Below are 16598 nucleotides of genomic sequence, written 5' to 3'. Positions count from 1 at the left end.
ACTCTGGGCTCAAGCAATCCTCCTGCCTCAGCCTCCCGAGTAGCTGGGACCACAGGCAGGTGCCACCATGCCTGGCTAATTTTCTTCTTTTTTGTAGATATAGGGAAATGTACTTTCTCTTTTCTAATTTTCATTTTTTCTTATTTAGAGAAAGGGTCATGCTGTGTGCACCAGGCTGGTCTCAAACTTCTCACCTCAAGTGATCCTCCCACCTCAGCATCTCAAAGTGCTGGGATGACAGGAGTGAGCTACTGTGCCTGGCCTGTTTGATTTTTTAAGTGACATACGCCTGCAGAAGATGGGAACTTCCATAAAGCCACTAGAGATTGGGCAGTGTTTGAAAGATGGCGCCACAGGTCCCTCATCCCCACTCTGCCTAAGGAGTTACTCTGAGTTCTCGTCCCAACCCTTGTACACAGCAGTGCTGCATTTGAACCTTTCTCTTTTTCTTTTTTCCTTTTTTTTTTTTTTTTTGAGACAGAGTCTCACTCACTCTGTCACCTGGGCTGGGGTGCAGTGGTGTGATCTCGGCTCACTGAAACCTCCACCTCCCGGGTTCAAGCGGTCCTCCTGCCTCAGCCTCCCTAGTAGCTGGAATTACAAGTGTGTGTCACCACGCCCGGGCTAAGGCTGGTCTCGAACTCCTGACCTCAAGTGATCCACACACCTAGGCCTCCCAAAGTGCTGGGATTACAGGAGTGAGCCACCACGCCCAGCCTTAAAGGCCTTTCACTTCACCAGCACACCTCTGCTACTGGAGGATGGCAAATACTGTTTCCTGCCACTGCCCTGTAATTCTCAAGATATGTAGGAAGCTTTGGTTGCCTTGTGCCTCAAATGCTTTCTTAGGAGACTGTTCCAATAACTGCATGTTCCTTGCCGTCCTCTGCAGAAACCACCATCTGCTCTCCCCCGAGTTCTTCTGGAAAGAGCCCCGTAACCATGTCATCCTAACAGCGATGTCATGAAGAAAGGGAGACAGCTCCCTCCACTTCCTGGCTCCAGTGCCCACTCCTGTGCCCCCTCCACAGCCCACACAGCCTGGCCACCTGGGTGACATCTGGTCCCTGCATCGCTTTCTGCAAGACAAGGACCAGCCTCCAAAGAGGAGAGCCTGGTGTCCTGAAGGAGATGGCGGCCGCTGTCACCTGTCCTGTGGCTTTCCTCTAACTGCCCAGGTGGGGGCCCAGAGGCGGCGCCGCTCACTCCAGCTTTGAGTGGGGTTGCATAACTTCCAGGCTTCCCTGCAGCTTTCTCCTCCCCATCCCTGAACTGTTTACACAGCAGCTCTCACCCACAGAGTCCGCATGATGGCTTTTCCTCTGGAAGATGTGGATGGCTGTGTCCCAAGTTTTTCCCACCTAAGATCCTTTTCAGTAGGGGATGGATTCGGCCTATCTGATGATCAAGAGTTCAGGGTGGCCTTTGTGATACTGTGACACCCCCACCCAGGTCCAAAAAATAGTCTTCTGACAAATAACAGCCCTTCCTTTTCCTTCCCCACCTGTCCGCCACCTGCTAATGTGATGTAAGCATGGCAGAAGCCCAAACACCCCTTCCAGAAATCCCAGGACTCATGTGGGAAATACTTTCATAATTAACGCCTTCTGAGAAATTGCTGCTTCCTTGAACTTACCTACTTTTCTCTGAGAGGTCCTTTAATCCTGCATTAAGGGGATCCCCCCAAAAAAGGTTCTACTGAATTGCCCACCCTTCCTCACTCCTTTCTCCTCATTAATCATCCAAGCCTTTTTAAAGATGACCCAGGTACGCAAAGCAATAATTACATTTCAAGTGTATTTTTAAAAATTATTTATTCCAAACATTTACAGTGTTCACTTTAAATGCAAAATAACTGGTAAAAAGGAAAAAACACTGAAAAATATACTGACCCTTTGCCCCATATACAGACATCAGCCTTTCAGGTAATTTGCTTTCAGGTAATTAGGTAAAAGAAACAGACAAACAAAAACTTGAAACTATTATTTCTCTCTAAGAAAACGATGTAGAGTTGAGGTATTTAACAGATGTGATCTCCATCCAGTAAGGCCTCTCTGTGAATTAACAGCCTTGCCACACGCTGTTCCGATCCTTTCCTCCTAAAGTAGATTTTCATTTGAGCATATGTTCATAAAGCTGACTATGTTCCTTAATAATCTCTAAGTTGCCATAGAAACTCCCTGGTGCTGGCGCCCAGCCACAAGGACAGGAGGCTGAAGGGGCTCTAGGGGGCACTGAGGAGGACCTGGCACAGACCCTGAGCTGGCCCGCCTGCCCCTCCCTGCGCAGGCCCCTGCCTGCAGCTGCACGGGACAACTGGGTGCCGGGCTCTTGCCCTAAAGGGTCACGGGCTGCCGGGGCATCTCCAAATTAAGACAGATTTCTCACCAACTCCACCTGGAGCTGGTGACAGCATCCTCCCCACCTGGGTCAGCCTTCAGATTGTGCTGTAAGATGATACAGCTCAGCACCAAAGCAGCCAGGAAGACATTCTTGAACATTCTCCAGGAAACAGACCCACAGACTACAACGCTTCCAGCCTGCCCTGCTGGGACCTGTTCACCGCCAGGCGGGCTTCCAGCCTGGTTCCAGCAGCAGATTCCACACCCGGCTGAGGCAGCCACTTTCCTCTCTCCCAAGACAGCAGGGAAATGCCAGAGGCTTGGTGTGAGCTCAGAGCCCGACAAACAAATGGAAGGACAAGTCCCCATCAAGGCTAAGAGCTCTCCGAGTTACCAAGAGCCTCTTAACTCAGCCAATGCTAGCCCTGGACATAGTTCTTAAAATATTTCATTAATGCTACAAACATTATTGATCATTTTACGTTAGATGTTGAACCAGCCTATTTTTGACTTTCCCCACTCAGGAGGCTAAGATGTCTTATTTCACCTAAATGGTCTCTGTCCCAGCGTTTGACGTCTGGCTGCGTGGCAGACGGCCACAGGTGTTACGTGAACGACAGCTCTACCGCAGAAACGCCGGTGGAAACGCCCCGTGGATGGAGACACGTGTGCAGTCACCACAGAGGACAGAGAAAGCTTAAGGTGTATACCTGTGTACACTGAGCCAGGCCTAACAGCCCAAAGAAGGCACAGTTTCTTCATTTACACTAGCTTATGAAAAATAAAGGGGAAAAAAACCCCTCTTAAATACAAAAAAAAAAAAGCAGTTCCATTACAATAATAATGAAAGCAATAACAATTCAGAGATCAAAGCTGCCTAGCTCTTGGCAATAATGAGCTATCTGGATTTCACATCTTCCGCCAGCGTGGTTCTGCCCCGGCTTTGGTAACACCATATGTGGGTAAAACAGTGTCAAGAATCAAAGAACCGTGGGCACAGAATCACCTCGTGCAGATCCTCATTCTTAATATTTCCCTTTAACAGCATTTTTGCTGTTCTCAAGTCTCAGAAACTTTATGTGGCAGGATGGGAGGGAACCACCATAACCACCTGCCTGTCCATTTTTTTTTTTTCTTAAATGTTATTGTTTAATAGAGACAGTGTCTGTGTTGCCCTGGTCGGTCTCAAACTCCTGAGCTCAAGCAACCCTCCCACCTCGGCCTCCCAAAGTGCTAGGATAACAGGCGTGAGCGACCTCGCCTGGCCATCCTGCTTGACTTTTTGCCAACTTAGGGGTCTAAAATCTACAGTCAAACCCGGCAATGAAAATCACAGCTTGCTGAAGATAGTAACAACTTGAACCTGGCAAACCATAAATAAAACATGGTCATTTTCATCCTTTTGCACCTGTCTGGTAATGGTTGTTTTTCTAAGAGAAAAGGTTTGTGGGGCCAGGCATGGTGGCTCACGCCTGTAATCGCAGCACTTTGGGAGGCCGAGGCTGGCGGATCAAGAGGTCAGGAGTTCAAAACCAGCCTGGCCAACATGGTGAAACCCTGTCTCTACTAAAAATACCAAAATTTAGTTGAGTGTTGTGGCACGCGCCTGTAATCCCAGCTACTCAGAAAGCTGAGGCAGGAGAATTACTTGAACCTGGGAGGCAGAGGTTGTAGTGAGCTGAGATTGTGCCACTGCACTCCAGCCTGGGACAGAGAAAGACTCCATCTCAAAAAGAAAAAAAAAAGAAAAGAAAAGGTTTGTGGTCTGGTAAATTTTGGGGCCATGCTTGCACAGCTGATTTAAATCATATCCCCACTCTGAAATATCCTGATAACTTGAGGGCTAACTGGGTAACCACTAACGCCACTGAATTTTCAAGGCTGGGACAGGAAAGTCAGCTGAGGCGGTTAGTCACGGTGTCACTGCTAGATGTTGAGTTCTGCTTCAATTCTCGCTGAGCTGAATCAACTCAAGGAACTAATAAAAAGAGGAAGGCACCGAGGTAAGGGATTTTTTAAAATGGATCTCCCCTTTGATAGCAGAAAGCTCATGGTTTTTGGGGTGGGGAATTTCTAGGACCCTGAGTGGTAGCTGTGGGAGGCTTCCTTCCCAGCACTGGGACAGGGACCAGACACCCTCTCCATAACCGCCTGGGGGAGTAGGCACATGCTGGCTGGTTTTTCCCTAGAGTAGAGAAGAGCAGACTATTTTTCCACTTTTTAAGACAAAAGCAAAATACAGAATGAAACCACAATCTCTTCTCTAATAGGGAAAAATGTTTTTTCTTTTCTTTTCTTTTTTTTGGGGGGACAGGATCTCACTCGCTCTGTCACCCAGGCTGGAGTGCAATGGTGCGATCTCGGCTCACTGCCTGGCTCAGAGATCCTCCCTCCTCAGCCTCCCAAGTATCTGGGACTTCAGGTGCACTCCACCACACCCAGCTAATTTTTGTGTTTTTTGTAGAGATGGGGTTTCACCACGTTGCCCAGGCTGATCTCAAACTCCTGGACTCGGCCGGGCGTGGTGGCTCACGCCTGTAATCCCAGCACTTTGGGAGGTCAAGGTGGGCGGATCATTTGAGGTCAGGAGTTCAAGACTAGCCTGGCCAACATGGTGAAACCCCATCTCTATAAACAAACAAACGAAAAATCTCCTGGACTCAAGTGATTCTCCTGCCTCAGCCTCCCAAAGTGCTGGGATTAGAGGCATGAGCCACCATGCCTGGCAGGAAAAATATTTTTTCTCTTCCTCCTTTTTCACTTGATTTGGTTTTGGGCTAAACAAAGTTATGGTGCTTCCCCCACACCTAAGTAAGTTACTTCTATGCTGACGCAGCAACTATTGGCTATTCCGCCCTCTCAAGATAAAATAGTCAGCAGTTTTTTTAAAAACCAAGTTAAAATGCATCCTTGCCAGGCTCATTTTTCTTTTCACATTGTCCTTAATATTATCTTCCCTAGTTGCCCCCCTGTGGCCAGCTCTCCTTTGTGGGAGGTGAAGAACAGAGAACACTGGTTTTCAGAGGTTGTGATCCCCGCTCACCCCCACTCCAGGGGATGGTGGAGACGCCGTGCCCCACTCCTGTCCTTCCTCTGCTTTTCACCTGAGGTCCTGCAACCTGACGCCTATGCAGTTGCCTCTGTATTCAGCAGATGCCTAGGATTATCATTCACATTTAGCAAAATGCTAATGAGGAACTAATTATAATTCCGTTTAAAACGACCAGGCCCTGAGATACTGTATTATTCACCCACCCACCCTCAGCTGTTTTTCAACTGTGGGGAAGAAAGGGAGGAGAGAGCTTCTTCCCACAGCCTTGGTGGTTTCAGTAAAAGCCGTCCCCAGGCCTAGAAGAACAGAATTTGCGAAGGCACTTGGGTTTTAAGAGTTTGAGCTGGAAGATAAACCCCTGCAGTGGGCCAGGAGCGTGGCGGCTGGAGGCGGCTTTGGCTGGAAATTCATCCTACCTGCCTGAGGGCGCAGCTTGCGCAGAGGTGGTGGGGGCGGGCTGCCAGCCACTTCTCCACACGGAGGCCTCACCAAGCTGCCCGGCTTTGAGTGTCCACATGAGTGTCCAAAGAGTCTTGACACAGTTCTGTCCGCAGTGGCCCAAGTTCACTGTAATGCCTTTAAGCAGGGCATTTGGAAGGGGAGGTTTGAAACCTGAACCACCTCTTCCTTCTGAACAGCTGCAGCAGACTGATTTTCCCCGGCGTAGGAACATCCACAAGGCTCTTCCGTAACAGTGAAGCCAAAGACCCCACGCCCCTGAGACAAGCTGGCATGGCGGTGACAAGCATCTTTTGCTGAGCCTGTTTGGACTCCGTCATTTACAGGGTCCAACGTGCCTGACACCCAGCCTGCCGGCCCCACCCAGCCAGCTATCCGGGGAAGAAGTAGTCTCTGTTGCTGATGTCATAGGGGCTCCGTGGGTCCCTGGCATCTGGTCGGCTGTGGCTCGAGGTGTTGTCAGACCCCAGGCTGCTGGGGGACACTGGCGGGGAGATGAGAGGAACAAGCACTGGGGTGGGTCGGGGCCTCTCCGGGACCAGCTGCCCCAAAGAGTACGGCGGGTGCATGCTGGTCTTGCCTTCCTTCCGAGCCCGCCGCTTCCACGTCTTCTTGAACCTTCACACAAACACACAAAGACAAACACACAGATGTTTAGCTCCCCCTGTGACAAGCCCACAGTGGAAAACACCAACCGCTGGCTGCCCTGGTGGCCTGGCACTCCCAGGTTTCAGCTCAAAGGAGCAATAACTATCCCATCAGCTGTTTTTTTTGGTTAGTGCGTTGTTGTTGTTTTTTTTTTTTTTTTGAGATGGAGTTTCGGTCTTGTTGCCCAGGCTGGAGTGCAATGGCCCAATCTCAGCTCATTGCAACCTTCACCTCCTGGGTTCAAGCGATTCTCCTGCCTCAGCTTCCCGAGTAGCTGGGATTACAGGCATGCACCACCATGCCCGGCTAATTTTGTATTTTTAGTAGAGACAGGGTTTCTCCATGTTGATCAGGCTGGTCTCGAACTCCTGATCTGAGGTGATCCGCCCGCCTCGGCCTCCCAAAATGCTGGGATTACAGGCATGAGCCACTGCACCCGGCCTAGTTTGTTTTAAGACAGGGTCTTGCTCTGTACCCAGGCTGGAGTGCAGCGGTGCGATCTCAGCTCACTGCAGCCTCAACTTCCTTGGGCTCAGGTGATTTTTCCACCTCAGCCTCCTGAGTAGCTGGGGTGTATGCCACCAGATCCAGCTGATTTTTGTATTTCTCATAGAGACAGGGTTTTGCCATGTTGCTCAGGCTGGTCTCAAATTCCTGGGCTCAAGAGATTTGCCTGCCTCAGCCTCCGAAAGTGCTGGGATTACAGGCAAGAGCCACCACACCCAACCTGGCTGTTTTTATCACCAGGGATTTCACCACACTCTGAAGTATGGTGAAATTCAGAGTATGGTGAATTTGGGTGAGTTTCCAAAACTCTCCCAAGGAAATAGGTGTGTATTGTTGGTCCAATTTATGAGTGAGGAAACTGAGGCATGTGTGGCCATGAGTGTCCCTTTAACACCCCAAAAAGTCACTTCACAGTCCCTTAATCGTCCCATTCCAGAGGCTGTTCATTAGATACACATCATCAGTCCCAAATCCATTTACTTAAAAAAGAGAAAAATAAAGTATTCTTTTAGTAGAGAAAGAAAATGGGCCTCTCGGGCTGGGCGCAGTGGCTCACTACATCCCAGTACTTTGAGAGGCCGAGGCAGGTGGATCACCCAAGGTTGGGAGTTTAAGACCAGACTGACCAACATAGAGAAACCCTGTCTCTACTAAAAATGCAAAATTAGCCGGGCGTGGTGGCGCATGCCTGTAATTGCAGCTACTTGAGAGGCTGAGGCAGGAGAATCGCTTGAACCCGGGAGGCAGAGGTTGCAGTGAGCCGAGATCAGGCCATTGCACTCCAGCCTGGGCAACAAGAGCAAAACTCCGCCTCAGAAAAAAAAGAGAAAAAAATGGGCCTCTCAGTCAAAGTAAGGCTGGCAGGAGGCAGATAATTTGCAAGCACCATGTGATAGCAGGAAAAGGGTCACACTGCTCCCTCAACAGCCCTGCTGTTCCTCTCACTCCCAATGCTGCCGACCTCCCCAGTTCTCCCCACACCTCTGGGTCCACTCCCACCACACTGGTGAGTTCCCACAGACTCAGCCATGGGCACCACTGGGCACAAGTTGACTCATCTGACAGGAAAGTCAGTGCTACACAGGAAGGAGATAGACATCTCTCTGATCACAGCTTCGTTCACAGCGCTCCACTCTGGGCCCAAAGCCAGGGCTCAGGAACTGAGAAAAGTCACTTGACAGCTCAAAGAAAGATGAGATGGCGACATGGATCTTCAAAGCCACAGTCACGTCCCCTTCCTGAAGGGGCCCTTCAACTGTGCCGGGGTGGCCAGTGCCCCAAGCCTCAGCACCCCCCTCTTGCTTCCCACTTTGTGATTGGCATGCCTACTAACCCCAAAGTGGGAGCAAGGTGGCCTCCCTCAATTCCATCGAAGATCAGTTACTCCAGGAAGGGCTGGGAAAGAGGAGGGGAAATCAATGTCAAAAACAAGATTTGGGGTTTTTCCTTGCGTTTCTTTTTATATCGACAGGTTATTCCTGTCCTTGTTATGATAAATAATTAATAGTTGGCTCCAAATCTGCCACTGGCTCTTAGCCTGGTATCCAAATGGGATAAACAATCTGCAGAATGTTACTTAGGGCTTCACCATTTGGACACCACACAGGAAGAGAGCCCAGCAGGACTGCTGACTGGAGCTATGCTGAGTCATTGAATGGAGTTCTCCTGTAGGAGAGGACTGAGGAGCAAGTCATTAATTACACTCTGGATTTCAAAGAATTCAGACTCTCTGACCCAGGAACTCTACTTCTGGGAAAAGAAAGAACATAGCAATGGAAAAAGATGAATGCACAAAGATGTTCAACACAGTGTTGTTTATAAAAGCAAAATAAGGACCGGGCATGGTGGCTCATGCCTGTAATCCCAGCACTTTGGGAGGCTGAGGTGGGTGGATCGCTTGGGGTCAGGAGTTCAAGACCAGCCTGGACAACATGGCGAAGTCCCATCTCTACTAAAAATACAAAAAGTATTAGCCAGGTGTCATGGCACACACCTGTAATCCCAACTACTCAGGAGGCCAAGGCAGGAGAATCGGTTGAATCCAGGAAGCGGAGGTTGCAGTGAGCAAAGATCGTGCCATCACACTCCAGCCTGGGCAACAGAGTGATACGTCTCAAAAAATAAATAAATAAAAGAAAAGCAAAATAACACCCAAATAATTGGTAATTGGGTGCCACCAATTAGGAGTAATGGGAGGTCGATTAGGAGAACTTGGCTTATCCATCTAACACTATGGCTAATGAAAGTGAGACTTACAAAGAATTTGTACTAATGTGAAAGAATGCCTGTTATAGTGCTGAGTGTGAAAGGCAGGATGCAGGGTTGAGGATACAGAATAACCATGGCTGTGAAAAAACAAACAAGAAACTAGGCAGAGGAAAAAGACTCAGGAAATTCGTCTAAATATTAAGTGTTCTTGATCTGGGTGTTGATTGTAAAACCATCTCCACGGGGTTGACAAAAACTGCACGCTGGGTTCTGGACAGAAATATATTATTAATAGTTATAATGAAGCATTAATCAGGCTGCACTCTGGCCCATTTCCTTGTTGCAAAAAGTCACGTAGCCCTAGATACTAACCATCTGCATTCCTGTTGTTTCTGTATATGGGATTTCTGACATTAGGGTCCTAAGACTTTTGTTTAAGGATCACTAAAGATGTTTTTCAGAACCCAAATTCCAGCAACCAGTTTGAAGACCCTCACAGAGGAATGGCATTGGTATGAGAAGACAGGTTCTTACCTCCCTGTCCCAGGATGTCACCCTGCACTCTGCAACCAGCCAAATATCTCCATGCTTTGGCCCAGTCCAGCATCTTTACGACCCTAGCCCCAAATTCCTTGGGGAGCTGGATTTGAGGTTTCATCCCATCTCCTCCCTAAGTGACCTTATCATTAAACCTCTTTCTCTGATGCAACCTGGCGTCTCCGCATCTTGACTTGCCACGTGCATCTCATTACGATTACAATGACATGGGCGTGTACACTTCATGGTGCTGTCCACATGATGAGTGAACTTTTCTGTATGTTTGTTAGACTTCAATCACATTTACGTTTTGAAAATTAACAGTGGCCCCCTTTGGATGACACATATTTTCTTCCATTTGTCACTATTTAGCAAATCACCAGTAACAGTAACGTATTGCATACATTTGTGTATGTGTGTATGTATATATTTTTTAAGTCCCTATTGACCTTATTTAACTAATATGGAAGCAATCTCTACCCTCAGTTTTTTTTCAAAGTAACCGAATGGGTAACCAAGAAAGGTGAGCTTTTCTTTTGAAATATTCTGAGGAGAGTATGAATCCTTTTCTGAAAATCGCTAAACTCAAAGAGGCCTTTGAAACCAGCCAGTCTGAGGGTATCCAGAGCTGGCCCGGATGGGTCTAAACAGGGCCTGGGGGCTGGAGAGGAAGCGGGCAGGCAGGAAGAAGAAACAGATGAGCTCTCTGCTGCCTCCTTTTGCACCTTGACCTCCACTTTTTATCTCTTTCACATATTTGGGCTTCAAAACGTTTTGTTTAAAGAAAAGATTCTGTAGCTAAAAGAGGTTTTTTAAAACACTCAAAATTTTCACTGTTTTTTAGAAAGATATGTAGAAACCAAGGTGCCACCCCTTACCCCAAAGGCCACAGACAGTACCCACTGTACCCAGCCACTTCCATGGCCTAGGACACCGTGAAAGCCCCTCTGCTCATATCCCGCCCCCTGCCCCCCCGTGGAGATAGGAGAACTCTGATTTGATTTGATTTGATTTTTTTTTTTTTTGAGACGGAGTTTCGCTCTTGTTACCCAGGCTGGAGTGCAATGGCGCGATCTCGGCTCACCGCAACCTCCGCCTCCTGGGTTCAGGCAATTCTCCTGCCTCAGCCTCCTGAGTAGCTGGGATTACAGGCACGCGCCACCGTGCCCAGCTAATTTTTTATTTTTAGTAGAGACAGGGTTTCACCATGTTGACCAGGATGGTCTCGAACTCTTGACCTCATGATCCACCCGCCTCGGCCTCCCAAAGTGCTGGGATTACAGGCCTGAGCCACTGCGTCCAGCCTCTGATTTTAAAATACTGGAATGATACACTACATTCAAAACAAAATGGTATTTAAGTCATAGGCATACACGTAGGAGGTCCTCACTTAATGATGTTAAGTTCATTCTAGATAAATATGCTGAAAAGTAATTCTCTACTAGGAGAATCCTATTTTCCCAGTGCCTGATAACCTAAAATAAAGACAGAGAATTGGTGGGGGACAGGGACTAGGGTGGGAGGAATTGGCTCCTATAAGATGGCAAGGCTTCTTCAATAGCACGTTTAAATTTTTTAAAATTATCTATGATTCAGAAAAAAAGAATGACTTTAAATAAAAGGAAAAAATCACTGATAATGCTGGAAAATATTTAGGGCAATACAAAAAATATGGTATAGACTGGCAGGACAAGGTCAACCTGCCCTCACACTCCATCTATTGTAAATGTGGCCATCCCATGGTAGCCATGGTTCAGCCATTTTGGCAGCCCAGAGCCCCAGAGTATTTCTAAGTTTATACACTTTGCTGGATAGAGGGGATTTGGGGAATAGAAGACTTCTTCATCACTCTAGATAACTGGTCTCTTTCCAAATAGATTTGCCTTATACAGAAGAAAAGGGAAACTCACTAGCCTAGGAAATAAATCCCTGGCAACTTCTCAGCACAGGGCACTGGCCCTCTCTGTGCCTGCAGGGACTCTGGTTGTTTAGCAACCAGCCAGTGTCCAAGCATCATCGGCAGAAGAACAGACCAGGTCTGTTCCCAACCCACTGCTCCTCCATTAGCGGTTACAACACACCAAGATGGCGCTGCATGGTAAGGGCCAGTGGTGGGCTGATGGGACCAGCTGGGCCCAGCACTTAGCCAATAGCAGGTGAGGACCATGGACAGGGACTCTCAGGGCATGTGTTCCACTCCCGGCTCTTGCTTGTCCTAGGGCAAGTCATTTTACCTTTGGGGGCTGTTCCCTCATTTATAAAATGAAAGAGTTTGACTAGATGACCCCTAAGGCCCTATCAAAAGAACAGGAGTTTGGTTAGACTCTTGGCCTTATTCTTATTCTTTTTTTTTTTTTTTTTTCTGAGGCAAAATCTCGTTCTGTCACCCAGGCTGGAGTGCAGTGGCTCGATCTCAGCTCACTGCAATCTCCGCCTCCTGAGTTCAAACAATTCTCCTACCTCGGCCTCTCAAGTAGCTGGGATTACAGGTGTGCACCACCATGCCCAGCTAATTTCTGTATTTTTAGTAGAGATAGGGTTTCACCATGTTGGCCAAGCTGGCCTCGAACTCCTGACCTTAGGTGATCCACCCGCCTCAGCCTCCCAAAGTGCTGGGATTACAGGTGTGAGCCACCGCGCCCGGCCTATTCTTACTAGCTGCTATTGCTCCATCTCTTTCAGCTTCAGTTTCCTCCCTTGTCAAATGGATATCATATCTACTCTATCGGGGCTGTGGTGGGTTATGAGAAAAGCCTATTGAAGCCCTAATGTAGACAGAGAGCCAGAACACAGGAGGGTATGCCTAGGAAGGAATCCTCTGTCAGGCAGGAGGTGGACCCCTGAACGCTGACATGGCCCCTCACTGGCCAAAAAACACAAAAGCCTTCACATCCCCAAGGAGCTACTTCTACTCATTAAGAATCTTATCTTCCACACACTCTTTAGACGGCTTGTTCTCTACCTCATTGAAAAGGCAAAGTGAAAACAACCCAGGATCCAATTTGAGTAATCATCTTGCTAATTTTTCAACCCACACCACACGTGGTGGTCAGGCTAGGTCAGGGCCACCGGCAGGGTGCGATGAGCTAACATGTAGAAAGCACCAGCAGTCCCAGCTACTCCAGAGGCTGGGGTGGGAGGATCACTTGAACCTGGGAGGTGGATGTTGTCCTGTGAGCCAAGATTGCACCGCAGCACTCCAGCCTGGGTGACAGAGTAAGTAAGGCCCTGACAAAAAAAAAGAAAGAACCCTCTTCTTTCTCTTCTTCCTCAAATCAATTCTTCTTCCTCCTTAAAACCAGGTCAGTTCTCCTCACCAGGGCTCGCTATTTGTAGCTCTTACCACACCAGTGAGTCCTCTTGGTGTCTGGCTTCCTCCTGGAAGTCTGGGCATGTGTCCTGCCCAGCACTGTCTCCTGCAGCACCTACAACAGGGCTTGTACACACACCACAACACACACAGCACCTACTCCACCTCCCGGGTTCAAGCAATTCTCCTGCCTCAGCCTTCTGAGTAGCTGGGATTACATGAGCCCACCACCATGACCAGCTAACTTTTGTATTTTTAGTAGAAATGGGGTTTAACCATGTTGGTCAGGCTGGTCTCGAACTCCTGACCTACTGTGTGTGTTGTGGTGTGTGTATCCATTTGATGAATGGATAAATGAATGAATAGATGCACTGTAAATTTCAGAACGGGCAAAGGAAAGCTGGATACGAAATATGAGAACACCAGAGGGCCATCCCCCAGGACCCGTCTCACCTCAGGCCAACAGCAATGCAGACGAGCGTTCCGAAGGCCAGGCTCCCTCCAGCCACCAGGAATGTGGGCAGCGGTACCGAAGAAGAATCTTGCACTAGGTTAAAAAAAAAATGAAGATAGAGGAGGAAGAGGAGAATACAGAGAAAAAGGAACAGGAGGAAGAGAAGAAAACCACTTAGCTGGTGCTGTCAAAAGCCTCAAAGGAACCTTCCCCTCCAACCCCTCCCAGAAAAGGAAACAGCTCTGCCAATCGACAGGCCACCTGACAAGCTTAACTGTTTTATTTGTTTGTTTGTTTCATTTTCATTTTTTTTTAAAACAAAACCCACTCTATAAGAATTATCCCCAGCCTAATCTGGCACACTCCAGGATTCCACCACTTGGCAAGAGAGGCACCTCAAGCCAGGGTTTCTGAGCACCTGTGGTTAGCCACGGACTCCCACTCACTTTCAGGGTGGCTTTTCTGGTGGCATCCCACCTGTCCCCATAAGGCTCAGAGGGGGCACGACGGAAGGCTTTGGGGACCTCCTTGATGGTATGGCAGTTCCATTGACGACAATGTCAGAGAGGACTAGATGCTTTAAATCAAGTATTTGAAAGCAGTTTTCTCCACAGGGCTGCCATCTCTTGCCAGTCCCTGGATCTGGTACGCAAGCCCCAGCCGTAGGATCTTCATTCAGTTCTCCAGCAAGCCACCATCTTTTTCCTCCAGGGTTCTCCACACATCTTCCCTCTTCTCTCCTGGCTGCTTTCCCCACCTTTGCTGTCCAGTCCCTACATGGCCTTTGGGTCTCAGATGAGGTGATGCCACTTCCTTTGAGAACTGACCCCACTCCAAGCTGAGCAAGCGCCCCTCCCAGTTATTTCTCCAGTTCCACCTCTAGCCTGAGCTCCCTGAAGGCAGGGACCGCACGTGTCTTTTTCACTGTCACACTGCCAGCTGCTTACGCAGTGCCAATACAAAGGAGGATCTCCAAAACCTTTCCTTGAATTAAGGAAAGAAGAAACTACCTTTGCAACCAGTCACGTCTTTCCACAGAAAGGCTCTTCCTACCATTGCCAGAGACCCTGGACCGAACAGAGGGTACATCTAAGCAAAACCATCTCCTTCTGCTGGGAATGCAGTCACAGTTGAATGGACCCCGCATTCAGCTCTTCTACCTGAAATGCCACCCACTGTTGATGAAGAGGCTGCCTGCCAGCCCTCACTTCAGATGCCTACTGGAGGCAGGCAGTGCAGTGAGCCCAGGCTGGTGAGTGGGCACTGGCTCCAATGACAAGTTTCTCCAAGCGCGTCCCACATCTCTTGAGAGCCACAGCCGTGTGACGAAAGCAGTGTGCTTGGCTTGCTCACTTATTAGTATTTCATCATCTTTTATATTTGTTCCTTTTTTTTTTTTGGAAATGGAGTCTCGCTCTTGTCTCCCAGCCTGGAGTACAGTGGCACGATCTCAGCTCACTGCAGCCTCTGCCTCCTGGCAATTCCCCGGCTAATTTTTGCCATGGGGCTTTGCCATGTTGCCCAGACTAGTCTCCCGCCCCCCAAACCCCTGACTTTAGGTGATCCACCCACCTCAGGCTCTAAAAGTGCTGGGATTACAGGTATGAGCCACGGCGCCTGGCCATGTATTTGTTCCTTCTTTCATCCAACAAATATTCATTGAGTGCCTATCATGTGCCTAAATGGATGTTACATCCAATCAAGGGAGACAGACAAACAAATGTTTTTTGAAAAAATTTTCAAGAAAGAGCTCCCGAGAAGGGTGCATCTGAGCAGACGTGAGTGATAGGAAGGAGCTGGCTAAACGGACGTCAGAGGAAGATTGTCCAGGCAGAGCACACAGCCTGGTTCTAAGGCCCTGGGACGGAACGTGTGTGGAGGAGCAAGGAGGGCAGTGTGGCCGGGGCAGAGCGAGGAAAGGGAGAATGGAGAGGCAACGTCTGAAGATAGGGGACCACATGGCTTCGCTGGGACTCCCCGCAGGGGACTTTGTCAGGACTTTGACTTTTATTCTAGGGGAGATGGCACTGAGCCAGAGAGAGCTTGGACTTGTGTGTTTTTTGTTTGTTTGTCTGTTTTTGGGATGGATTCTTATTCTCTTGCCTAGGCTGGAGTGCAGTGGCGCAATCTCAGCTCACTGCAACCTCTGGCCTCCCTGTAACCTCTGCCTCCCAGGTTCAAGCAATTCTCCTGGCTCAGCCTCCTGAGTAGCTGGGATTACAGGTGCCCACCACCATGACCAGCTAATTTTTGTATTTTTGGTAGAAATGCGGTTTAACCATGTTGGTCAGGCTGGTCTCGAACTCCTGACCTCGTGATCCACTCACCTCAGCCTCCAAAAGTGCTGGGATTATAGGCATGAGCCACCGCGCCCAGCCTGGATTTGTGTCTTAAGGGACACTCTAGGTGCTGGTTGGGAAAGGATTGGTTGGGGGTTAAGACTAGAAGCTGGTAGACCAGTTGGCAGCCCTGGAAGCTCTCCTGGAGGAGAGGTGGCAGGGGCTGGACCGGGTGTTGGCACTGGAGATGGTGAGTGGTCAGCTCCTGGACACTTCTCAAGGCATAAGGACAAGGCTTGCTGAGGGACTGGCCACAGGATGAGGAGTAGGGAGGAAGCACGCCCGATCCCCTGCACCTGAGCAAATGCGGTACCAGTTACTGAGACAGGGAAGAGAGAGAAGAACAGATGTGGGCTGAAGAGGTGGGGAGGCGTCAGGCATTGTCTTTTAGGCATGTTAAGTTTGAGACTGCTAGTGGATGTCCCATATGTCAACTAGGCAGCAGCTGGGTACATGAGGCTGGGTCTTAGTGGACGGATCAGGGTGGAGATATAAAACTGGGAGTTGTCAGCCCATGGATGGTTTTAGTGAGGGGGTACAGAGAGGACTGGAGGGTCCTTCTCCTCCATAGCAGCCTTTGTTTTGTTTTGTTGATGTGGACTCTCACTCTGTGGCCCAGGCTGGAGTGCAGTGGCGTGATCTCAGCTCACTACAACCCCCACCTCCCAGGTTCAAGTGATTCTCCTGTCTCAGCCTCCCAAGCAGCTGGGACTACAGGTACCCGCTATCATGCCCGGCTAAT

At 49.0% G+C, this 16598-nt stretch overlaps 1 protein-coding gene across 1 annotated transcript in view; it reads right to left on the bottom strand.

The window, feature by feature from the left end:
* Positions 1-1795: 1795 nt before the first annotated feature.
* The window catches only part of IL6R (interleukin 6 receptor), a gene marked incomplete at its 5' end in the record, with an annotated part of 37427 nt that continues 22624 nt past the window's right edge, over positions 1796-16598 (bottom strand). Inside the window, 2 exons of the mRNA XM_064370459.1 lie at positions 1796-6471; positions 13517-13610. Of these exons, the coding sequence (XP_064226529.1) occupies positions 6225-6471; positions 13517-13610 (341 nt within the window). The remainder of the gene's footprint in view (positions 6472-13516; positions 13611-16598) is intronic.

This window comes from Aotus nancymaae, unplaced genomic scaffold (assembly GCF_030222135.1).
Source record: "Aotus nancymaae isolate 86718 unplaced genomic scaffold, 86718_ANA_hifiasm-v0.15.2.pri h1tg000108l, whole genome shotgun sequence".
Lineage (NCBI taxonomy): Eukaryota > Metazoa > Chordata > Mammalia > Primates > Aotidae > Aotus > Aotus nancymaae.
The sequence above is the reverse complement of the archived record's forward strand: the minus strand, read 5'-3'. Positions and strand labels throughout refer to the sequence as shown.